The 26677-nt window shown below is 36.2% G+C and overlaps 2 protein-coding genes across 4 annotated transcripts in view; one reads left to right on the top strand and one right to left on the bottom strand.

Moving 5' to 3' along the window:
- Nucleotides 1-512: 512 nt before the first annotated feature.
- trmt6 (tRNA methyltransferase 6) lies at nt 513-21309 on the bottom strand. Its single transcript, XM_039738670.1, has 11 exons — nt 20630-21309; nt 18856-18986; nt 17311-17420; nt 17124-17215; nt 15888-15971; nt 14411-14535; nt 9595-9935; nt 3961-4046; nt 2041-2143; nt 1865-1951; nt 513-881 (listed from the first exon to the last, which is right to left on the bottom strand). Exons 1-11 carry the CDS (start codon nt 20737-20739, stop codon nt 720-722), a joined length of 1431 nt encoding a protein of 476 aa, XP_039594604.1. The 5' UTR covers nt 20740-21309; the 3' UTR covers nt 513-719.
- Nucleotides 21310-21493: 184 nt separating this feature from the next.
- Nucleotides 21494-26677, top strand: part of mcm8 (minichromosome maintenance 8 homologous recombination repair factor) — a 30969-nt gene continuing 25785 nt past the window's right edge. Inside the window, exons 1-3 of one of the 3 annotated variants that reach the window (XM_039738669.1) lie at nt 21494-21623; nt 23897-24154; nt 26011-26094. In XM_039738669.1, the coding sequence (XP_039594603.1) occupies nt 23920-24154; nt 26011-26094 (319 nt within the window). In that variant the 5' untranslated portion in view covers nt 21494-21623; nt 23897-23919. The remainder of the gene's footprint in view (nt 21624-23896; nt 24155-26010; nt 26095-26677) is intronic. The other 2 variants (XM_039738667.1, XM_039738668.1) reach the window with 2 other exon arrangements.

Raw genomic sequence — 26677 nt, 5'->3', positions numbered from 1 at the left:
AGTTAATCAAGGCATAATTAAAATACAGAGACATGTTTACCTGCCGTACATGCAGAGTTGGTGCAAGTCATCACTAAAAAGGATCAGTACAGACCGAGGCACTAACTGTAGTACTTAAAGGTGCATGCATTCTGTCACTTAGTGGTTGCTAGGATATCAATTGCTGTATTATGTAAAATATAAAGGAAAAAAAATAACCAGTTCATGTAAAACTACACAATAACAGACAAGTACATAAAAAACAAAACACTTCACATTTTTGGTAAACAAGGGTTTCTGAATGTGTGTGACAAACTGACAATAACCTATAAAAATAAAATTACCAGCACATTTTCTAAAGCATAGAAGACCACACACACCTCTTTCTGATCTACTGTTACTTTGCAGCTTGAGTAAAAATGGTTCAAACTGCTTAATTTTACTCTTTTTTCAAATGTACTGTCAAACAATAAAATAAAAGGTAGAAATATGAAGGAGTGTTCTTTGTTAATTACACCATTTTGACAGATATGTGAATGTAATATTCTACATTTATTTTAAAAATCATAATTTACATCTGCTACTACAGGAAACATGCCTGCCACGGTATCCACAATAAAAGAATACAGTACTTAGAAATTAGAGGTCCCCGCTCACAAACAGTCTCATCATACAGGAGAGTCTGGGGGCTTAACAAGCATTGCTCCGTCTTCACAGTCTTCAGAAGAATTGATGCAGTATCAGTCTTGGGCATGTTGAATTTTCAGTCTCTTGCAAGCTGGTTCTCCACTTTTTTCAGTTTCTGAAGGTTTTTCTACATCCATTTCTACTGTTATTCCTGACAAAATATATCCTCCTCCTCCACTCATAAGCAATTTAGGATGAGTCCTATTAGGCAAAACCTACAGGATTTCACAAAGAAGTAAAAATGTTAAGTGCCACTTAAAAACTTTTTACTTTTAGCCAGGCTAAAAAAAATTCTACCATGGCAATGAGGAATATTATAGGTTTAGTTTTCATAATATACTTTGTCATATAATTATTTAAAAGAAAATGCAAGTAACTTGAAGTATTTAAAAGTTAAATACCAGTATGATTTATAAAACAAACATTTTATAAAAACAGGTTTTCAAAAGACGCATGCTTTTGTTTTGGTACCATTTAATTAACACTGAGATTGAGCGACACATCGCTAACACTTTATTTGCCCCAATGGGAAAATGAAAGGAAAAAAAAAAACCTTTATAGAAGCTCAAGAAAATTATTTACATAATATAACAAACCACAACTCCCCAAACCACACCCAACCTTGGATTATAAGAGAGAGTGCTGCTGTTAATCACAGGCTTGTAGGTGCGTAGCAAGATGTGGTCAGACCCACCCAGTTGTACCCTAGGTTTACATTTAAAGACCTTGACATTTCAATAGAGCAGGTCCAGCTTTTTGTTTCCACAAATGGAATGTGCAGATAGATAGATGTCCCGTTCAAAGTTCCCCGATTGAAGTCAGCAGCATTTTAGGGTCAGAATAATTTATCAATAGAGTGTTGGTGAATCATTTCTGTTAATCACAATGATGTAGCTTATTCAGTCAGCATTTCAATGTCTGAATTAAACCTTTTAGGTTTTAAAAATAATGTGCTTGCTTTTTACCATTGCTAATTCACTTACAAATCTCCAATCTTCCTCTTGCCTCTTCCCTCTCATCTGATCATATCAGATGGAACACATCCAGCATTAAAACAGCTTAAACAAAGACATTTAATGAAATTGTGGTGGTGTGGAAGATGGACTATTTCTTAGTATAATAACTTTAAATGTATTACTTATTCTCCAACATCAAGCCCACTTTCTGCATAATATTGACTTAGAATTTAGAAAAATACCTGATATTGTCTTAACCAGGTTTCAATCAATCGCAGGCTGATCACTCCTCCTCTTTCTCGAAGTTTAGTATAACATTCTATTAAAGGCTTAGAAAAGTAAACAAAGAAAGAAATTAAAAATTGGAGTTCTTAGTGACTTATAGGAAAAAAAAACAAACAAAAAAAAACAACAATACCTCTTTATGCTGAGAATAAATTACAAAAGGTCTTGACGGGGCTACAAATTTCAATAAAGAAAGCACAACCGGACTTGGCTGGAATCTGCTGGCAATGACTAACCTAGAAAACAAAAATAGTATCATTTAAAAAAAAAAAAAAAAAAACAACCCTCATAAATTTACCATTAGACCCCAGTAATTTTGTATTTTAAAAATGTAACATTGTAGGTATTGAATTTCAAAAAACATCCATTATATCTGAGTTCTCTTTGATTTCTGAATGCAGGAGCAGGACTTTAAAATGAAGATTTGTGATCTATTTTTGAAGTGCAACTCCGGGTTCTCGACTTTTCATGCTGTACATTAATTGTCCTTAAAAAGCATACATTTTCTAATGGTGGGTGGTAATAAAAATTGCCTTACCTTGTCAATTCATACTAATCATAACAATATTAAACTGATTGAAGTACATGCTTAATATTCAAGGAAATGTTGGACATTCTAGGGTAATCATTTTACAAACAACAGTTCTCCAAGTCAACAAAGTTGATCCTCAAAATGTGCAAAGGAATGAAGATAAATGAATGGACTTCCCTGAATCTGAGTAAAGAACTTTGTAATAATAGGACGTTTTCCAAACTATCCCATTAACACTAGAATCCCTGAAGCCTGCAAAAATATTTGCAATGCCGGGCTACCTTAGTTTTACTCGTACCTCCTCATCACTGCGTTAATTGCGCACAGACAGCGCCTGTTTAGCAAATGTGTCTATCAACCGCAGGCAGCCCTGCTATCCCATCCCCTATCGAGGCAGCTGAACTCCGTTTATCTAGGAGCGAGGTGTCTGGAATTGTATACAAAAATAATAAATCGTTATTTGAAATCCATACATTTCATGTGTTTTCCATGTCTACAACGATCTGTGTAAATGTAGGATGACATTTCTTGTGAGGCAAGATACGTTGAACCCATAACTAAAACAGATTTATTTTTCATGTTATAGTAATAATGACAAAATGTTGACGTGAAGTGTATAATGTGTGAAGGCTTAAGTCCAAATATCAAACCAACACTTTTACAAAATGTATAACTAAACAAGTGAGCTTTTACTCAAGATTAAAACCAAAGAAAAAGAAATTATTCAATTTACATGTTGCTGTCAATGTGTGAAAACTGAAACCTAAATATCAATTGATACGAAGTAAAGACGTTTACATGCATGTGTGCGTTTCACAGTGGAAACGCGGCTGGTGCACAGATGTCAGCTTTGTTGGTGCAGGGGTAAGAACTGCTGCTTCAAAATCGAGACGTTGGTTTATTGCGGTGCTTCTGCATACTGTACTTAAAAGCACGTATTGATTTTTGGATTGTTTGCTTTTCTTAGCGAGCGCTCTTTTTGACATTCTCTGCTCCTGAAGGCGCTCCTTTGAAGAGAAGATATGTTTGCATTCTTTTAACTGTGAGAAAGAACTGCCATCTCAGTCTTGTCATGGAGCACAGTTTAAACTTTTGACTAAAGGGCGTTATTTCATGTCTAGAGGGCTCTAATAATGTTAACAGTGTAGGAGAGTTTATAAGGGCTTAAAATATATAAAAATAACCATACAAACATATGGTTTCTACTTCGCGGATTTTTCACCTATCGCGGGGGGGGTCTGGAATGCAACCCCCGCGATCGAGGAGGGATTACTGTATAACAAATTGCAAGATAAAAAGAATTCATCCTTGTCTAAAAACTAATTTTTGTTTCATGCAGAATTGATTTAACTTAACCATTTCAAACTTTCCAGATTAACAAATTTGTACATAACGGCTTGCCTAATTAATGGAGGATCCCAATTAAAAGAAGGAATTGATCATTTTAAAAACACCATGTCATATAAATAAGCTATTACAACTTTCTTGATGTGGACTTTATAAACATATCAAGCGATTTACCCATCAGCATTCTTTTCTCTCAACAAGGCTGCCGCAATCTTCTCTTTTCTTTGCTTTTCTTCCTGTTTCACTCGTTTATCTTGGACCTTTAGAATAGAAAAAACACACACCAGCATCCTTATTAAATGAAAAGGGCCAATTTAAATTTAAAGCACTTTATACTGAAGTTAAAATAAAAATCCCAAAACTACGACTACGCAACTGCAATGTATTATGAACGAGAGATCCAACCACAAATATCTACGCCTCAAAGTGATGAAATGAATGAAATTGTCAAAAAAATATTATACTTTATACCCAGGTGGGAAATGCGTTTGCAACAGGAAGGTACAAAACATAAGGTATTGTTACAAAGTTACAAGAAAACAAGCAAAGACAATTGATAACTTTTACTGTCATAAGTTTACACACTCCAGATTAGTACAAAGAAGAATAATAACCTTAGAAAGCAAACAAAATAATTCAGAATTTAGCAGTATCTTTACAAGTAACAGAATTCATAATGCTTATAGCTCTAGAAATAAAACAGTTTTTATATCCATTACTCTTTGCCCTCAGGAATCAAAATCTGCAGCTTGATAGCAACAACTGAAATTTAGAAAGATGACGGTGGCTACTGTCTGACAGAATAGAGGTGCCTTTCTGTTTAATACAGCTCAGTGACAGATGTCTGCTGCAAACCAATAATTTTACAGCAATTTTCTACAATGTTGTTAAAATGGTTTATATTTCTAATGATGAGGTTACTAACCCTAATATACAAGGGCAAATGTAACAAAAGACTCAATAAAGGACTTATTTTAATAAGCGTCATTATGTTTTTTTCCCTCCACGAGTTTAAGAAAGGAAAGCCATGTCTGCCCCTTCTTACAAATTTGCCTGGTGTTAAGGTCAAAGTTTAACCTGGTAGACTAATGACGGACATATAAATTGAAACAAAATGACATGGTTTTTCTATTCAAGCCTCAAATGATCCAAAATTCTCTTAAATAGAGACAACATACTGTTCACAGCATGTTACTGCTGCTAGTTGATAAAGAGTGAAAGCAATTTCAGTATTGTGCTTTAAGTCTTACAACTCTTTTGAGACGAAATCAAGAGATGATTACTACATTGCTGAAAAATGCCATCACTGCATGTTCCATTAAAGTGCATGCTTTTAGAGAATAAATAAACCTTATTTACTGCTGCCAACCACTTTTGTGGCTAATGTGAGTCTTTATAGAAGAGTAGCTGTAACAGCACGTCCTGCCATTCGTGCAAATAAGGCTGTAATACTGGACAGGTGCACGGCACTTAAGGCCATAAGCACAAAATGAGGATGAGAAAATGGATGAACGACGTGTACACTGATGTGCTTCTAAGTATACAGTAACTTGGATGCTTAAATGCTTGTTGTGTAATATATCTATACTAATAAAAGGCAAAGCCCTCAACTGACTGACTCATCACTAATTCTCCAACTTCCCGTGTAGGTAGAAGACTGAAATTTGGCAGGCTCATTCCTTACAGCTTACTTACAAAAGTTAGGCAGGTTTCATTTCAAATTCTACGCTAACGGACATAACTGAATCCTACTTACGTACATATATACGGCCATAGCCTGCAGTTCGGTCGTCGTGTGAGGCGGAGTTGCGTCCCCCATCACCATGCCTCCCACGTAATTGAGTGCCTGTCCATATAAGGCCGTCCGTCAGCAGCAATCCAATAGACGCGCTGCCGGGAGTTAAATTTGCTGGTGAAGGACTGTGCTTATGCAAATGAAGTTGAGATGGTCAGGGATAAAATAGTGTTTGGCACAAACTCAGCAAAAGTGCGAGAGAAACATTTAAGTGTCGGGTTTGAGCTAACATTAAATAAAGCCATGGACATTGCAAGATCGCACAAGACAGCACAAGCACAGATGAGAACCTTCGATGCATGTACTCCGAGCGGCTCACATGAACGGACTGTGAATGCAATACGCAGACAACAAGCAAGAGCTCCAAAGAGTGCTGAACAAAAAACGCATTACACAATTGAGACGGCAGCAAAAGAGTATGAAGCGAGTGACGCATACATGCATATTCAGAAGTGCAGCTACTGCGGAAACAAAGCACACGGTGGAAAAAGTCAATGTCCAGCTAAAGGAAGACCGTGTAAAAAATGTGGTAAATTGAACCACTTCGCTATAAAGTTTGCAGGACTGGGAAAGGCAAACCCGTGCATGCAGTGTGCGATGTCTCAGATAAAGAGGAAGACGGGCTGTTTATTGATGCAGTAACAGAGGAACAACTCTATGAATCTGAACAAGCCTTTGTAGACATATCAGTAGGAAAGCAAGGTGTAAAGCTTAAGTTTAAATTACGTTCATCGACACGCTGCCGCTAAATATTCGAAGGCAAATCCACTACTTAATACTGGGAATGCCTGTTAAACATCTTGGATTCATGAGTACCGATTTGGGTAGTGAACACTTCGATGAATGAAACCTGTTATCTTTACAACGGTTGACAACGAAGATGAGATGGTCAGGAATAGACTAGACAAACAAAGAATGTAATTTGAACACAACACATCCTCCAAATATGAACCTGATTGAAAGAAATAATGATAATCAAATCCTTGATGACAGCAACACTCACAACAGTCACAAAACAATTACATTGACAATCATGTTACGTTATTTTTAAAATGTTTCATTTTCCTTTTCATAACTTCTTTAACACACTACTTCGCTGCGAAGCGTGGGTATTTTGCTAGTAAATATATATACTACACAACATATATTATATATATGTGTATGTGTGTATGCTTTCGTAACTCCTTATTGATTTAAATAACATTTATGCAGAAAATAGTTCCTTGTATAAAATATTCTGAGTAAAACACTGTCTAAATTGGGAATAAGCTTTTCTTGCTTTTTTGTATCAAGAACTTTAACTTTTACTCTGAAAGTTGCTCTACACCAAATAACACCTGCTTGGCCACCTTTTTAAAAAAACAGCAACGATAAATACGGTACAGAAAATACAAAGAGTATGTTGAGCGATGGACATGGAGGAAATAGCACACATGGCTGAACACTGCAATGTAGCATAAAATAAATGCAGTAGTACTATTATAAACACACCCATCTGCATTAGCCCCAAAATCTGTATTCTGTACGTGGCTTGTCCAAACTGAAGTCTCTGGGGTGTGTGTGTGTGTATATTATAATATATATATATATATATATATATATATATATATATATATATATATATATATATATATATATATATATATATATAATATATGAACAAAATCACTGCATTTTAATGCTGTATGATGTATACTACATACATTTCTGGATACTGCGTAACTTTATTCCCAAGCAGTGTATAGCATAAACACTAAATTCAAATTTGTGAAATCTAAAAAGTGTCACCGGTTAGCGTGCAAAGATATCAAGATGCTAGCTTGGCTAGTCCTTTTAAAACCATTAACAAAAAGATCAAGTGTTAGCTTAGACAAGAATGTTTCAAGGAGGAATATTTTTTTCCTATAGTAGGTCACTTAAAGAAAAATCAGAAAATCAAGCTGGAGAACAACATTCAAAAAGGCATGAACATCAGTTTACCTCTAGTATGCTAGGGGAGCACACAGGTTCTGTTGAGATGTTAGTGATTTACGTTTTTACAGCTAACAACCTTTTTATACTAAAATTTTTTTAAGCATTTTGTTTGGTAGGTTAGACCTTATCTGCAGTACTATTACTTAGTTGAACAAATATAATGGATGAGCCAGTACATAAAATGCATGTGCGCGCGCACACACACACACACATCATTATTAAAACACACGCTAATTGGTAATAGACAAGGATGCCCCGTCACCACTGATTTTTGCAATTGCCACTGAACCACTAGCAGTTCATTTTCAAAATGCTATGAAATACCGAGAATTATCTCAGAAGGACCTGAACAGAGAATATCACCATATGCAGATGACATTGTACTGTATATATGAGATCCAAAAAATACTGCAGTGCCTGCAGTCCTAACAGCACTAGCAGAATTTCACAAGATTTCTCGACTCAATTAATTTGAATTAAAGTGTGCTCTTTCCAGTGAACTCTATAGCATACAGTATATTAGATTGGACACCTTCCCTTTTATCATCGCAGACCAGTTTAAATACCAAGGGGTAAACATCACAAGTAAACATAAAGCTCTTAATCAACAAAATTTTGCTGTCTGCATGGAAAAACGTAAGCAAGACTTGCATAGTTGTTCTACCCTCCATCTCACTTTAGCTGGAAGAATTAATGCCGTTAAGATGAATATCCTTTCTACACACACACAAACACACACACACACACACATATAGGGTGGCTCAGATCTAATTATGCAATTTTCATTACGCTATAACTTATTAAGTTTATTACATAGAAAACCATCTGAAAAATCCCTGACCATCGAGAAGTGTGCGAACTGACGACACGAGGAATTGTCTTCGCGCCTAACTGGAAATGTCCCTGCATAAAGCAAAGTCATCCAGACGATCAGGATCTGCATAATTAGATCTGTACCACACTGTATTTAAAACACACCTATACATTAATATTGGATCTGTCTTTCTGTCACACAATTACCTGCAAACTACAGGAAGTAGAACACTGGTCTTTGTCTTAATCAAAAGCTTATGATGTTATCTGCTCTGGAAATTCAAAGCAAATTTTAGGTAGAGACAACCTCAGCAAAGTGACCTTATTACAGTAAAGTCACAAAGAAAGTGACATGGCTGAAAGAAAAAGAGCGACGACATCTGTGTCAAGCACATCAAAGGCGGCGATTAAGTGACTACAACCAGATGCTGAAGCACAGAAAAACAAGAATTTATACAAAATATAGCCTATGTTTAGGAAATTCAAAAAACCTTATGTTGTGGAAAACTGGTGGCTACTTAATTGAGGGCAAAACAAAAGTTTACTGTAATAAAAGCATGGTCTCTGCAAGTCTATTGATAATACCCCAGGGTGCAAAATTTGTTCAGAATTCATAAAAATATTCAACTGATCAATCATTTAACATGACAAAGAATATCGTAACAGGAAGAAAGAAGAGGAGCAGCAACATTGCCGAGTGTCAAACACATCACAGAAAGAGATTAAGAGATGAAAACTAAGAAATAATAAGCAGATAAGATGCTCAAGCTCATAGTCAAGCAAGAAGTAATGCCGATTACTGCCTGATATTTTGTGGAAATCAATTTACAAAATACTAAGGCAACCTGGTGGCCATTCTACTGGTAAAGAAAAACATTTTGTTGTAATAAAATCATGGTCTCCACAAGCCCAACTATTGATAATCATCCAATACACAAGTGTTCAAAATTCATGATCAAGTCTACCCTATTATGTTTACTGCTCATTAGATAATGAGCTTTACTGAACGTCAATAAGGCATGGCCAAGATAACCATTAGCCATGTGTTTACGGCAAAGTGATTGTAAAACCAAGTGATAAAAGCCCCTTCTCTTTCACTTGGACTTATGTTTCTAAAATAAAAACTGTGTTTCACAGATGTATTATATGGGCTCCAGACAGGCTGAAATGTACCGCATTTTTCTAATTGTAAGCCAATTAAAAGACATTCCTTAGAGCATTCTTACTTTACTATCTTGGGTGTTAGAGCTTCCTTTGTCCTGCTTTCCTTGTTCTTCCCTGGAGGAGGTCTCCATGAGCTCCTCATCCTGATCATTCCTTTCATTGACCAGGTCACACTGATCTGGAATTTCCTCCTTTGTCTGCATGCAGTCATCCAAAGTATTAGTTTGTTCTGCTTCACTCTTCTCTTCCACACTATACACAAGGCTGCCATCTAGGAGGCCATTTACTTTGCTAAGAGGAAATTCGTGAAGCATTTCATAAAAGTCCTCTGGAAATCCAAAACTATCAGTTGCGGCTCTAACTGGTCCCCCTCCAGGACACATTTGTATTACTGATCCATAACCTGGGGGAAAAAAAAAATTGGACATATCCATTAATTTAGTCTTCCTTCTCACATTAAAAAAAAGATTCCTAAATTTTGTAAACATTCACCTATTTTTGTGTAGAATAAACCATAACTACACAGACTTATCTTTGTGTATTTTGCCTTGTAAATCTGTACAACAAGGTGGAGATATATGACCAACAATCATGTCAATATGAACAAAAACATTTTGTAAATAAACATCACATATGCTGAAAATAAACAATCAAATCCCATAAAAAAGTTTTAGCTTATTTTCTATTCTCATCGCTGGACAAAATAGTTTTCTTGTGAAATCTCTTTGTTCTTCAATTATTAAACCTTCAAGTCGAGAATTTTTGCATTTGTGTTTGAATATATAAAAGATCAAGTTACTGAAGACCCTGTGGAAATGACAACTGTATATAAAATAGTCACACAAAGATGTAGCAGAAAAGCAGCTGAAGTTTTTGGACAGCATGCACCAACTAAAAGATGTAAACGACCATAACCTGGCAAATCTGTCTTTGCACCAATTAAAAGCACTTTCTTTCAAGACTTGAATAACTTTACCTTAAACACAATTTGCTTTACTACTGCTTAGTACATATGCAAGTTTCACATCATTTGCTGAATAGTTTTGGAATGAGTACCGTATATACTCGCGTTTAAGTTCTCCCGCGGATAAGTCGGGGCTTGACTTGACCGTATAATTTCCGGTATTTTATAATGGTGGTCGTACAAGTTGAACGCGGAAAAATCACGCTATTGGTCCAATAGATTATGATATGCCAACGCCCACCTAAGAGAGTAACCACGGAGCACATGGCCTTTTGTTTCTATGTATTGTGCCTACGTAATACCCAAACAATTCCAAAGCGATGTTTGCACCGTTTTATGTTTTTTGTATCTCATACACTTTTATCGTAACAGCCTCCCTTATCTACGATGGAGTGTTCGATCAGAAGAAAATATGAAGCTAGTTTTAAATTAAAAGTCATTGAAGTGGCATAAGAAATTGCCAATTGTGCTGCTGCAACAAAATTCGATGCGTCTGAGAAACTGGTGGGAGGTTGGGGTCTGATTTTATGATTGATTTTTTGGGTTTCAAGACCTAACTTATACGTGAGTATATATGTTAGGTGTAGAAATCAAATCATACCTTTTATAAAACCAGCTAAATACAATTATTGTATTAACAACTCAACGTAGTAACTTCAAAAAAAACAAACTCAATCTAAACTAACTTTGTGAGAGTGTAGGTGTGGATTTGTGCATTAGTGGATAAGGTGATGTACAGGCACCATGTCCTGGATTGTCTCCCAGTTTGTTTTGCCCTTGATAATAGGTTTCCATCCCTAACAAGGCCCTGATTTGGATTAAGGGAGTTGGAGAACATTAATGGTATGCTCAATGATAAACTCAACATTAACCTGGAGTGCAAGACAGACTGTAACCCTGAATAGGCCAAACTCACAGAAAGACACTAATGCATCAAATTCCAAGTTAAGAGTTTCCAATAAACATGAACATTTTTGGAATGTGAAAAAAGTCATGTTTTAATAAGGATGTTCATGAATGGGAGAGCTACACTCAAGAAACCAACAATAGAAAGGAGAATTTATATTTGATTTTTAAATTTGTTGGGGTGTTTGTCAAGGAGTTGATAAATAAACCAAAATATTATACATACATGAAAATATTGCTGCATTGTTAAAAAAAAAAAATTAAAAAATCAAATGGATTGTAAATTTAATGTACTTGATCGCACGGGGACTTCATGCATCCAGTGTCTTTGCTTTAAACCTCATCTCCAGTCATTGTTTGTAAGGAGTCTGTAAATTGTCCTTACAGGGGCTTTCTGCAGGTGTTTCAGTTTTCCTTCTATATACCCAAAGATGTGCTTGTTAATCTAACTGACAACTGATGCCTGTGGTATATCAATTAGTGCTTTTACAGTGCATCAAGAAAGTATTCACAGCGCATCACTTTTTCCACATTTTGTTATGTTACAGCCTTATTCCAAAATGGATTACATTCATTTTTTTCCTCAGAATTCTACACACAACACACCATAATGCCAACATGAAAAGTTTGAGGTTTTTGCAAATTTATTAAAAATAGAAAAACTGAGAAATCACATGTACATAAGTATTCACAGCCTTTGCCATGAAGCTCAAAATTGAGCTCAGGTGCATCCTGTTTCCCCTGATCATCCTTGAGATGTTTCTGCAGCTTACTTGGGGTCTACCTGTGGTAAATTCAGTTGACTGGACATGATTTAGAAAGGCACACACCTGTCTATATAAGGTCCCACAGTCGACAGTTCATGTCAGAGCACAAACCAAGCATGAAGTCAAAGGAATTGTCTGTAGACCTCCGAGACAGGATTGTCTCAAGGCACAAATCTGGGGAAGGTTACAGAAAACTTTCTGCTGCTTTGAAGGTCCTAATGAGCACAGTGGCCTCCATCATTTGTAAGTGGAAGAAGTTCGAAACCACCAGGACTCTTCCTAGAGCTGGCCGGTCATCTAAACTGAGCAATCGGGGGAGAAGGGCCTTAGTCAGGGAGGTGACCAAGAACCCGATGGTCACTCTGTCAGAGCTCCAGAGGTCCTCTGTGGAGAGAGGAGAACCTTCCAGAAGGACAACCATCTCTGCAGCAATCCACCAATCAGGCCTGTATGGTAGAGTGCCCAGACAGAAGCCACTCCTTAGTAAAAGGCACATGGCAGCCCGCCTGGAGTTTGTCAAAAGGCACCTGAAGGACTCTCAGACCATGAGAAACAAAATTCTCTGGTCTGATGAGACAAAGATTGAACTCTTTGGTGTGAATGCCAGGCGTCATGTTTGGAGGAAACCAGGCACCGCTCATCACCAGGCCAATACCATCTCTACAATGAAGCATGGTGGTGGCAGCATCATGCTGTGGGATGTTTTTCAGTGGCAGGAACTGGGAGACTAGTCAGGATAAAGGGAAAGATGACTGCAGCAATGTACAGAGACATCCTGGATGAAAACCTGCTCCAGAGCGCTCTTGACCTCAGACTGGGGCGACGGTTCATCTTTCAGCAGGACAACGACCCTAAGCACACAGCCAAGATATCAAAGGAGTGGCTTTAGGACAACTCTGTGAATGTCCTTGAGTGTCCCAGCCAGAGCCCAGACTTGAACCCAATTGAACATCTCTGGAGAGATCTTAAAATGGCTGTGCACCGACGCTTCCCATCCAACCTGATGGAGCTTGAGAGGTGCTGCAAAGAGGAATGGGCGAAACTGGCCAAAGATAGGTGTGCCAAGCTTGTGGCATCATATTCAAAAAGACTTGAGGCTGGAATTGCTGCCAAAGGTGGATCGACAAAGTACTGAGCAAAGGCTGTGAATACTTATGTACATGGGATTTCTCAGTTTTTTTATTTGTAATAAATTTGCAAAAACCTCAAGTAAACTTTTTTCACGTTGTCATTATGGTGTGTTGTGTGTAGAATTCTGAGGAAAAAATGAATTTAATCCATTTTGGAATAAGGCTGTAACATAACAAAATGTGGAAAAAGTGATGCGCTGCGAATACTTTCCGGATGCACTGTACATGCACATGCTTAAATTGGGTTAGCGTCAATAACCCGGGAGGGCAAAAACCTACTAATCCGCACTTACATGTTCAAGTAATCTTCTGGAGTTCTCATTTGGCAAAACAATCCACCATTATTAAACTACACAAAAAAAAAAAAAAAAAAAAACTTAACTTCAATAAGATATGCAATCAGCAACTCGCCCTTTTAAAAAGAAATCAGACTACTTAACACACATTACTTTTAACATGTTACCCTACTAGTGCTCAAGAACATTTTACTAAGCTTAGCTGTGAATGCTCAGCTCATCAACATAAATGTAGCGATTTCTGAAACACCGAGACAGACTACTTCAGACAGGAGAAAGAATAATACATTTCCAGTGGCAAACGTTCGGATCACATTTTGTGGATGCTTCTACTTGTGGCTGCTGAAGTGTGCGCAAAGCGAATATAAGCACCAACTACAAAATCCTTAACAGTAATCCAGTGAAGGGTTTAACATGGCCACATAATCAGATAACTTGAGAAGAAATCTATCACTAGTAATCAGGCTTCTCAAAGGTGAATAACCCGATTTCTCTTATTGGAATAAGGGTTTACATGGCAATTAATAATCGGGTTATTGAAGTGCATGTAAACAGGCCAAGTGTCAATGTAAGTGAGTGTGGGCCATGATGGACCTGGCCAAGAGTCATTCTTTTATTGTGGTTATTCCTTCCAGGATAGCCACAGGAAACCTCTCAGAATTAGATTAACTGAATTTAATAATAATATGTTATGATAGTGGAACTTCTGGTTCAATGGTTTAACAATTTTTATGGCAGCAGACTACTAGATCTTCATTGAAAGCAAATAACAAGGAATTGCAACTGGCCTTTTAATGACCAGTTGATCACTATACCTCCTAATCTCTCCATGACGGCACCAAGCACCAGCCCAGCACAAGTTTCAAACACAATTACTTTATTGCCAGCATGAATGTTCCCAAGAGTGAGCATCTGTCCAAGAGTATCATAACGTAGGTGACTGCAAAAAAAAAAAAAAAAAACACAAGAAGTGAAGAAGATACTTTCCATAGGGTGTGTCAATATCAACATACAGTTCTAGAATACATTTTTACTTTATGTTACTTAAATTAACAATTATCATATACATAAATGCAGGAAGGTGTAAGGGGTTGAAGCTAATAAAAAACACTACTAATCATTTTAAAAAAAAACAGAGCAAAAATTTCAGTGTCAAAAAGCCAAATTAAATCCACTATGATTCAATGTTGTGTAACAGTAAAATGTGGAAACTTCCAAGGGTGTGATAACTGTTCCTAGGCATGAAAACTCTCTCTCTCTCAGTCCTCTGCAGACCATCCATGGGAAATCCCATATGGTTCCGGCAACCCACGGATGACATCACTTCCTTTCTTTGCCCTTAAAGCCACCATATTTCTCAACTTGAGTCAATTCTGTTTTGGATTTAAACCCGTTAAGAACTCCATACTAATTACCCATTTGCAGGGCATAGTATATGGGTGGCTGTCCCAAACCTTTTTGATGCCTTTCGGATGCTTTTGTGACACATTATAGGCTTGGCAGATTTACGCTCACCTGAACAGGAGTTGACCACTTTTGGAATAGTTACTACATTTTAAGATGCAAGCCTGCAGTAAAAACTAATTAATTCAATATATCAGAGTAAAACTTGGCACAGTTACTAAACTGAAAAAATGTTACAAGGACTATTGATTTTTAGAAAAAATGGCTCCTGCAGGTTTTGCCCAACATAGATAATCACATAGGTATCTAGAAAGAAAGTAGCAACTGCTTCTTCCATTTCTTTCCATGTAATGAAACATAAGCTTGAAATATTTTAATGATGAAAATCACAGCTTTTTTGTAGGAAACTGCATATGCAGAATGTCTCCAATTTTTCTGTCTCATTATAAATGGCAGCCTCATTAAATCCTGGTATACTAGTATGAGTGCAGGATAAGAACGGGGCATGGGTGGGGATCAAGCTCTCATCCTATGCTTCAGTAAAGATTTCTTTCATAAGCAAGACTCAAAAACATAGAATATGCTCACATTATTTACATTGGGTATTGAACTTAAAGTATACAAGTCACTGATTTAAGAATTTAATGTTAAGAGTTCCAGATCTGAATCAAGATACATAAGCTGTTGGCAAAGAGGTAATAAAAAATTCAGTTATTTTTTTAAGTATTAATTTATTCACCATTAGTTTTGAATTATGTGCTTAACCTAATTAGCGTCATATCTGATACAGAACTTTTTTTTAGACAGACATACTATTTTCCCCAAAGCAAAACAATTAGATATTACCCAAAGATAAGTTGAAATTCACTCTTCATGTTTGCACCTTACCAGATTTTTCCAGGCTCTCTTCCATGATACATCTGAGCCAGGACCCGTGCTGAAGGCTTCACGATAGTTACAATATTTTCATATCTGCAAAAATGTTGTTCACATGGTTACATTATTTAAATGGCTAAATAAGCAATTATCCTGTAGTTTCTTTTTTTTTTAAATAAACTCAATATATTAGGTGTTTAGCACTGTTCCCTTACAAATCCAGGAGGCTGTGTGGAAATCTTGGCCCACTGTAGTTTACCTGAATAATCCAGCTTTCTTCCCACATCCAAAAAACTGAACACTAGTTTCAGGAGTGGCCTTAAATTTTAAGTGTGTGTGTTTTATAAGACTGATTTCTACCTCAAAAGGGTACAGCTCTGTAAGTTAACCAAGTGGATTCAGACAATTAAGAAAATTAATAAATATCAAGACAAGTTTTATGTGTATTTAGACTCATGGGATTGATTTTTTAAATTGAATGCCTCTCCCCTTATTCATTAGTCAAGAGTCTGGTCTTCAATTCAATAATCAGGAGTGGTCTATGTACATTAAAGAACCAACAACAACAAATCAAATTAATAATGACATATTATTATAAAAGTAAAGTTTAATAAATCGAATATTGCAGCTGCATAAATAAAAGATAAAATACCACTTCCAGTTAGTGGAAATAGCTCAAAAGTTCACAGAAATCTATATTTTGTACCTAATACTTGTATGCAAAACTTACGTGAAAGTGTACTCAAAATTATCGTATTTACATACACACAGACAGAATTACAAAAATGGTATTTTCGGGCTCAGGGAGGTCTAAAACATTGAGATTCATCAAATTCTCGAAATCAGTTTTTTGGCCGATTCCAATACTTTCCCTATACTTTGTATGTGAGAAAATAAAAAGTCAATTCAACAAGGCTTTAGTTTTGTGTTTATGATATGCACCAGTTATTCTAGAAATGTTTAACATTTTTTTTTTGGTTAAAATAAACTTTTTTTGCATTTTATGGATAGCTACTATTAGGATTAGGCAACAAAAACAAGATGGAGATTCCAAAGGGATGTTTTTCACATCGTATGCTGTTGGCTTGTATGATATAAAGTTTTTTCTCTCAATTCTTCTTGAAACTGTGATTATTTTTTTTTCTTGGCTGTCAAGTAACATATAAAAAACATTTTTAGGTGGAGTATCCTTCAATTAGCAGCTTATTATAGTCATAGGTTTATTGCTGGAACTCAATCACAGCTTACTTTTTTTTTTTCTTTTTAATATATTTCTCTTGTGCAAACTCTGTTTTGTCCCTAAATGTTGTACTGTTGTCAATTAGCTGCTGCACAATCTCCTACAAGACAAAAAAAAAGAAAAGAAATAAAATTAGTTTTGGCACCATTACAATTTAACACCATTCTTAATTGGAAAGAAAGAACTTTTTTTCACCTGCCCCTTTAAGCCTTGCTCTTTTAATGTTTCAATATCGTCTCTTGTCAATTTCTGAGATCTACCATCATCCACAATGTTCCTATTATCTACACCCGCCTCTTTGGATTCTGAAAACATTAAGACAAATTATATTGGTATGTTATTTTTATCAAATACATATTAAATCAGAAAAAAATACTCCAGAATTTAGTTTGTAATTTAAGGTGTTCTTTTTGACAACTGTCATATTTCAAAAGGAAAAAGAAACAAAAGCTAAGTGTTATTCTAGCATCTTACATTATTTGCATTTTGTTTTGCTTGTGCATGAACGTTTAGCAATCTATTGAGAAAACAGCAGGTAAATGGTCTACATACCCTTTATGTCAAAATATATGTACTACATTAGCTCCCAGGATTTTAAAACACATTTATATAATATTTTTATTTATAATAAGACTTTTAGCAGACAGTAACAATAGAAACAGAAGGGTTAATCTTGAAATCGTTAACCAGTGCAAAGGTCTGATTATGATGTACCAATGTGTGTGTTATGTATGAGCAATAAATATTCCCAGTCTTACTGTAAAATAAGCTGAAACACTTGATATCCATTTCCACAATAAATAAAAAATAAAGTAAGGCGCACTAAGTCAAGGGATTTTCTGATTATATGCATCAGATTAACATTTAAAAATATCAAGACAGGATTTCAACTTGAACTTCAGCAAATAAAATTCAATATATCTTAAAATTATATTGCATTACTTCCTTTTCGCCTAAACATAAAAGATTGAAAATATCAAGCTGTGGCTCAAGTATCGGGGGGAAATGTGTGGAGGTCCCCAGCAATTTCTTCAGTGCCTACAGGCAGATTTTTTCCCACCTTTGATAGGGACATTGTCACAGGACGAGAAAAAAAATTCAACTTTACTTTATTGTCATTTTAGATTTTTTTTTTTTTGTTAAAATGGCAAGTTTTCTGTGTGCTACACAAAATGGATGATGACTTTGGAGTGCAAGTTTTAAGTATATACAGTACTTTTGGATGGCATAGTACCGTTGAGGTGATCGAGAAAGAAGATCTAAATATGATTATTAACTTAAGACTTACAGTATTTGCAAACTCAAATATACTTAACTTGTGACCGTCACCATACTCAATCTACCTTATCTTTTTCTCAAGTATGTGAAAATGTACTCCAAGAAGACGCTAAATTTATGATATTGTCAGAATTAAGAGTAGGTGCCAACACCACAATCCATTCTTTTCTATTTTATAATCTTAAAAATTACATAAAGACAAGTGATTCACATCTCTTTCTAAGCAGCCCTAGAAAATGTTTGATTTATGGTCACGCCCTCTGCAAACTTAATATCACATTTGAAGATGAGAAGATCAGAATTTTAAATTTTTGAACCACATACAGTGCAGCAGATGAACAAATAGAACTGGAAATAAATAAATAAAATAAGAAAAAACTTTTAACTCAGTGCATGAATAAAAATGTTGAATATGCCTCCAAAAATAGACTTTCCTTCAGTGTGTCACTTCATCCCCCTTACCTTGTACGCTGCCTGCAGGCCGGGGCTTCTGTGCTTGAAGGACTCCTCCTGCAATCACGTCAAACGTGGTGCCATAGGGCTGTCCAACAGCGTTATCAAGGAACAGCCACTGCTTCTCAAAGATGATTTTCCTGTAAAATTGACATCCTTTTTTAATTGGATTTTTAGACTTTGGAAGAGTGTTTTTTGGGGCATGGTAGAACATTTCCTTAACCCAATTTTCCCCCATTGCTGGCCCATAAGAAAAGCAGTCTCTACCCCAGGATGTTCACACACACACACACAGGGTGGTCCAGATCTAATTATGCAGATCCAGATCGTCTGGATGACTTTGATTTATGCGGGGACGTTTCCAGTTAGGAGCGACGACGATTCTTCATGTCGTCAGTTCGCACACTTCTCTATTGTCCTGGATGATTTTCTATGTAATAAACTTAATAAGTTACAGCGTAATGAAAATAGCATAATTAGATCTGGAAAACTCTCTCTCTCTCTCTCTCTCTCTATAGATATAGATATATAGATAGATATATATAGATATCCCACGTTTATTCCCTGCAAGTTGAAGGACATAAATGCGAGGATGGATGCAGATTAATATCATACCCAGGATGGAGCAATTGCAGGTTAAGGGCCTTGCTCAAGGGTCCAACAAAGTGCAGTTACTTTTGGCGTTTACAAGATTTGAACCGGCAACCTTCCGACTGCCAGTGAAAATATTATACACATACATACACATTATATTTACACGATGTATATACACATACATATATTTATACACATTGACTTGTATTATATACATGCACATATACTTACACTTGCATGCACATATACATGTATACTTATATAAAAATAAATATACACAAACTTTTACACACAAGGTTTTTAAATAATGTATCACATTGATGATGCAAAACCAAGAGCTTACTAAAGGGCCTTTACTGTACGTTCATTCACTATTCAGATGGCGGATGCATAAGTGATAAATTACTACATGGGGATCTCAAGTGCACCCAGAAAGTCTTCACAGCGCATCACTTTATCCACATTTTCTTATGTTACAGCCTTATTCCAAAATGGATTACATTCATTTTTTCACTCAGAATTCTACACAAAAAACCCCATAATGACAAGGTGAAAAAAGTTTACTTGAGGTTTTTGCAAATTTATTAAAAACAAACACACACACGTAAATGAAGTTAAATTGCATGTTATGATCATGTTAACTTCAAAGAAACTGCAACGCTTTAAAAGCTATTAACATTTGTAAAGTTTTTGAATGTTTTGCTGTGATATCCCTTGCTGTACCCCAGCAATGTTTCTATTTCTTGTTCTTGGTTACTGTAATTGTAATTTCCATACCAAAATAAAGATTAATAAAAACTACAGGACTGCAGGCATACGATTGTAAACACGTGTTATGCTTATTGCCGTAACTAAAAGTTGCGCAGTAAAACTAAAAAAAAACCAAAAAAAAAACTTTAGCGAGCTCGTAAATACAAGTAAACTAATAAGAATAAACCGTGCAAGAACTGATTAACAGATGCAACTTCATAAATCCTAGAACTGATAATTGATTTAACTTGACAAATCTTAAAATATGAAACCGTTCACAGTAAAAGACTACCCATTAAAGTAAATAGCATAGTTCATTAAACACTAAAGGACAAAACCGCTATCCTTGTATATAAGGATGTAATCGTTACTTTTGCATAAAAATACAATTGTCAGACAGCCGTTCGGCAAACACGAACAGATTCGCTCGCAGCCCTACCTCTTTGGTTGTATTTGCACTGCTTTATAAATATCTTCTCGCTTTAACACCACATAGTCCAGCTCTTTAATAACGGGCTGGGAGTTGTTCAAGACTTCGTTCTGTTCCATTCTTTTTTTTTTTCTTTCGCTCTGTAGTAATCGATTTTTTTTTTGAAGCTCTGCTGCTGCACCGGGTCCTCCACGTGTTACTCAACTTCCTGTTTCCGAAGCGACAACTAGAAAGGTTAATCGAGCACTGATTACAGGATGCATGCCAGGATTATTTATTATCCGTTGCACCCGTCAATCCATTTTCAGGACCTGCTTTCATCCAAACGAGAGATGTGGCGACAATCCTGTAATGTTGTAAAATATCAGACATTCACAGTTCAGATCAGACAGCGTCGTAAAATGTAATGTAGCATACGCCTGCGTGAAAACAGTGCGCATGTGTGCTTAACATCAATAAAGTCTAATGGACTCCAAATGCTGACGTCCGCAGCTCCGCTCCGCGGTAGAGGGGGCTCATGTCGGGTACTGACGAGGAGTCGTTATCTTCAGGAACCAATCCTTAAAGGTCTCACCAGTCATGAATCTAATAAAAATGTATCAGAGTCTACATCAAAAATGCAATCAATAAACCCACTAAACGGCAGGCTTAAATCCTGTCAAGAGAAGTACGAACATTCGTGGACAAGAACATTCGTCAAGGGAAACAAATACTCAAACACACAGAATTTTCATTACAGTTTTAAAGAAAATAATACTTTTATCAATAAGCATACTTAAGGAAAAAATGCTCAGAATTATCAGCAGCTTTAAACGATCGATATCTTTGCGATGCTGAATGAGGCGCGTATCGGTAATCTGCAACAAGGTCTGGAAAAGCGCGCGTGCGTTTGTGTTGATGAGCGTCACCGAGATAGTGACGTCACCTAGACGACACCAGCAGCGCGCCAAACGCAAATAAGCTGAGGAGGAAGTCGCCGCTGAGCAAAGCAAAGCAAAGCAAGGTAAGATGAAAAGGCTGTGCGATTCCGAGCAACTTCTTTTAGTACTTTATAACCATTTGAAAGTAACGCTTACTGTCTTTTTGAGATTTTAATCCTACATCCGATAACACCATGAATCGGATTTGGGCTGAAGTTAGCTTCTTATTCGCTTGCAGAGAGCCACTCCTTCACACAACCCATACAAACCACATACCTTAACAAGATAAAATGTTTGTGGAGTATATATTAATTCGCATAATCAAAATTGATAAATTATTTAAAAAAGAAGTGTAGAGAATTTTATTTCTCCGCGGGGGAGTTTTGGCCTTTTACCGAAGCGCATTCAGTATACGCCAGCATGACTTAAAAGAAAGAAAACCTAAGGCTTGGTAGTTACAGTCGCAGTAACGCAATATACAGGTGTATTATCGTTGGTATAAAGGAACCCTGGTCGCGTTTCATACTTCAGCTCAATAATTTGGTGGGTGAAAGTCCGTAATGCCAGTATGTGAGAGAGTATGTGTGGAGTTGTTCATAATGGCACTCAGTTTTGTCTTCATTCACTCCTTCGCTTCCAGGGAGTCCTCATAACTGTGTCTGCCCTTTAATCAGCATGTTGATTCGGCGATGTAAGCAGCCAGCACACCATAGAAATTCACAATGGCCATCACAGAGTTGTAGAGCATGTGAAGGAGGTTGCTTCTAACATTAAAAGAACATACACTCCCCTAAAAAACCACTCCACACTGCCCTTTATTACATAGTTCTTCAGTATTACTAAACCAGTTCAGCCTTTCACTGATGTACTGTAGATCCCCATGTAGTAATTCATCACTTATACATCCTCTTCCTTAATAGTGAATGAACATAAAGGCCCTTTAGTAAGTTCTTGGTTTTGCATCATCAATGTGATACATTATTTAAAAATCTTGTGTATAAAAGTTTGTGTATATATTTTTATATAAGTATATGTGCATGTATATAATGCAAGTCTATGTGTATAAATTATATGTATGTGTATATATGTATAATATATATGTGTGTGTGTATATAATATTTTCACTGGCAGTTGGAAGGTTGCCAGTTCGAATCTTGTAAACGCCAAAAGTAACTGCACTTTGTTGGACCCTTGAGCAAGGCCCTTAACCTGCAATTGCTCCATCCTGGGTATGATGTTAATCAGCACCCATCCCCGCATTTATGTCCTCCAACTTGCAGGGAATAAACGTGGGGGTTGGTGGCAGAATTGGCACTCCACCCATCATAAAAAAAACCTCACACTGGTTGCATTCCATCTGAACTGGTGTGGTGCCGAGGTGTCACCCATCACATGGCTGCACTTGGGTCCTAATCTGGGGTCCTGAGTTGGTTTGTCATGTGGTGGGTGCGGCAATGTGCTCTATCAACGCATACTCCTAATTTCTCTCTCATTTATATATATATATATATATATATATATATATATAAAATATAGTGTCACATACAGTTATCTGTTGTTATTCGCAGGGATTAGGGGGCACAGGACCCCACCCAACATACGTTATGGTCCTATAGCTATGGTATATTCTAAGATTATTACACTAAATAAGATGCAAAACATTGCGAGAAACATAAGACAGAATTATCATTGTGCCAGCAAATCACATATGTGAGGCTGGCTGCCAAGAGAAAGATGTGTGGACTTCTCTGAGATGAAGTGTGTAGTTCACCTGTTCTTTAGTGAACTGAAACTTTTTATAAAATTATACTTATTATAATAACTATGTATGTATTTTATAGTAATAAACAAAAAATGATTAATATTAAAGATATAATGGATGGATATAAAATAGATCTAAAAAGACTAAGCACAAAACAATAAATACGACACAATCCAGTATGCAGATGGGTTACGAAATGAAATCTGCTATGAGCAGCTTCCTGAAAGATGTGTAAAGTTTTGTCCTACCGTGATGCTGATCTATGTGAAGATTTGTACTAGAAGGTGGGAGCACAAGCGGGAATAAAAAGAACATAAATCCAGAGAAAACTGTAATCTGTTGAGTGTAAATGTATCAATATGATGTAACATTTCCTTTCTGTTCAGTATTTACTTTGTGGATTGCTTACTTCATTGCTAACAGTGCACTTCTTGTCGTGCTTTACGTTCTAAGGCATTTCTACAGTTTGATTAAAAATTACAAATAAAAGTATATTATTGGTATTAACCACTTTTCAACAAGATTTATATCTAAGAAAAATGTACTTAAACTACAGTATATACATTTTTTTTCTTTCTTTTTTTTTTATGAAAGCCTTGCAAGCAAAGCCCCATGGCATGAGTGTAGACGGGCAAGAAAAGGGATTGTGGAGAGGTGGGGGAGGCAGAGCTAGAGTTTGGAGAGGATGGAGCACGAGAGGAGGCCATACTGTGGAATACAGGAATGGCGCCGGAGGAAAACACTCAGGAGGTTATCATGGCTGGAGGGGTAGCAGAGGACGAGGAGCATTGAGTAGGGGCAGATCTGCTCATGGAGTTGAATATGAACAAAAAGGAAACGAGGGAGGAACAGGTTAGTTAACATGAGCTCATTTTCTGTTAGTTAAAAAAAAATGTAATTGGCTGAACATTTAGTTGTTTGTTTATAGCATATGTTGAGAACTTTTCAGAAATGACCAAGATGCCTTTACTATACAATACACTTTCTAAATTGTTTTAAATGTTTACATAGCCTGCAATTTCCATTGACCAACCTGTTTTCCATATTCATTTATTTATTTATTTTTCAAGTAAAGGACATTACATAATATGGTATAACATAATGTTTGGAAGCCTCCTTAATCCAGATTTAGGTCACTAAGAGCCAGAACCATTGGATGCATCGCAAAAATCAATATTACAATTTAAAGTAAAAGCAAGTATTGGACTGGCACTCCATAATGTATGTACAGTGGAATGCCATAGGTAAAAATGATGGAAGCATGAATTTTTGTTTAATTATTAATTTTCATTTTTCTTTGAATTTCCATCACATTCTTTTAGGTGGTAAGCATAACATTTTCTTTATATAAGAAAAATACAGTTCACCCTCAGTTTCATATCAAAGCGGATCATTTATTGAAATGTCAGTGGACACTTTCCATTTGGATTAAATAAGCTTCTACATGGGGGTGTCTTTTCTAATGGAAGGGCACTCCATTGTTTTATCTATGGGGTATATTTTTTCCATCAGGAATATGTGTTTGTTTCTGCTTCTATAATTGAAAGACAAGCTGTATTTAGAAAATGGCATGATATCTGAATGAAGTTTTTGAATTGAGATCTCTATCCTTTTTTAAAACAACTGGATTTTACATTTTCCAGGCTGATGCAGTGCTGAACTGATGGACCTTTGCCTGCATATTTCAGTAAATATTTATTTAAACGCTATGCTTTGCATTATTTAAGCATTCATTATTTGATTTTGTAGCTCAGTCTGCCCACCAAATGTTTCCAGTGTGAGGTTTTAGCCATTTTCAGAACCTTTTTGTCTTCTGTGATCACTTGGTTATAGACTTAAAGCTCTTTTATTTTTAGAAGCATTACATTGGTACAGTGGTAAAAAATAAAATAAGGCTCATACTTAGAACTGCCAGAGGATTTTTGTCTTTATAATTAATAATTTTAAGAAATTACCTGGACCAGAACTTGATCTTCCTTTATTGATGATGTAGGCTATGTAATGGAGTATGTGGTTGTGAAAAATGTATCATTATAGGCTGCAAAAATCTTCTGTTTATTTTACATTTTAATGGCCTCACACAATAGGGCTATGTTAAAAAGAACAGACAGAATTTCTTTTTTAAAATTTTATAACATTTTAATATGAAATTTTACATTACCAAATAGGGCGGCACAGTGGTGCAGTGGGTAGCGCTGCTGCCTCGCAGTTAGGAGACCCAGATTCGCTTCTCCGGGTCCACCCTGCATGGAGTTTGCATGTTCTCCCCGTGTCTGCGTGGGTTTCTTCCCACAGTACAAAGACATGCAGGTTAGGTGGATTGACGATTCGAAATTGTCCCTAGTGTGTGCTTGGTGTGTGGGTGTCCTGCGGTGGGTTGGCGCCCTGCCCAGGATTGGTTCCTGCCTTGCGCCCTGTGTTGGCTGGGATTGGCTCCAGCAGACCCCTGTGTTCGGATTCAGCGGGTTGGAAACGGAAGGATGGACATTACCAAATAGTGTTTTTGTAAATGTGGTATCCAAAACATTTCTATAGATTTAGTAATATTTGTATCTTCGTATGAAACACAAACACAAAAAATTGAACTTGAAATTACGTGTAAAACTTTGCTAATGTCATTTTTCATTTTGACATGTTATTGTTGGCTAAATAAAAATTATTTAACATGTGATGTTATCTTTTTCTTTGTTAAATAAAAATGAACGGAGAAGGAAAATTGGGATCAAGGTTTTCCCAGACAACTTTAGATCAATTCTGCCCATACAAGGGATGGCAGCTTTACTTTTCAGAAGGTAAGCACAAAATTTATAAATTATTTGGTGTGATTTATTTTTAAATGAAGTTACTACAACTGTAATAAGTAAGAAGTAATTCAGATTTCAATCTAAATGGCAATTTCTGTACCTTTGGATAATCAACAGCAAAAAAAAGATCAACTACTTTGTATATTAACTATAAAATATTTTTTTATGTTGGTGTTTGAAAATTTTCTCATTGGCTAGAAATTCACATGGTTCAGCTCAAAATGTTACTTTGAAGCACAAAGTAGGAAAGGTAGATACTGTAGTTGGTCGGAGTACTATATATTATCTACAGTATTAATGACAGCATACAACAATAGAGACAATTAGATAGTGGGGCTAACAAAACGGCAAATTTAAAACAACTTGGCGCTGAAGTTGTATAGTTCCTTTAAAAACCTAAATGTGACAAAGCATACACAGTACATATTTGAATGTGAAGAGGCTGACTTGAATGCCGTCACGTCACTAGATAATGAGTAATATGGCACATTCTGTATTAGATCACTGGAAAAAACATTAGCAACATCTCCATTTAAGAAATGTGATTCACAGGCATAGCCTTAAAGTTGGG

The sequence above is a fragment of the Polypterus senegalus genome, chromosome 16 (assembly GCF_016835505.1).
Source record: "Polypterus senegalus isolate Bchr_013 chromosome 16, ASM1683550v1, whole genome shotgun sequence".
In the NCBI taxonomy this organism is placed as follows: Eukaryota; Metazoa; Chordata; class Cladistia; order Polypteriformes; family Polypteridae; genus Polypterus; species Polypterus senegalus.
This window is presented reverse-complemented; position numbering and strand designations above follow the sequence as displayed.

Bases quoted from the DNA above. Each gene is read 5' to 3' on its own strand.
- trmt6 (XM_039738670.1), bottom strand. From the start codon at position 20,739: ATGGAACAGAACGAAGTCTTGAACAACTCCCAGCCCGTTATTAAAGAG. The intron at 9,936-14,410 runs GTATAGTGATCA...TTTTTCCCCCAG, and splicing joins CGTCATGGAGAGATTAGGAG to GTTATGGATCAGTAATACAA. The intron at 4,047-9,594 runs GTAAGAATGCTC...TCTATTCTAAAG, and splicing joins CTAACACCCAAGATAGTAAA to GTCCAAGATAAACGAGTGAA.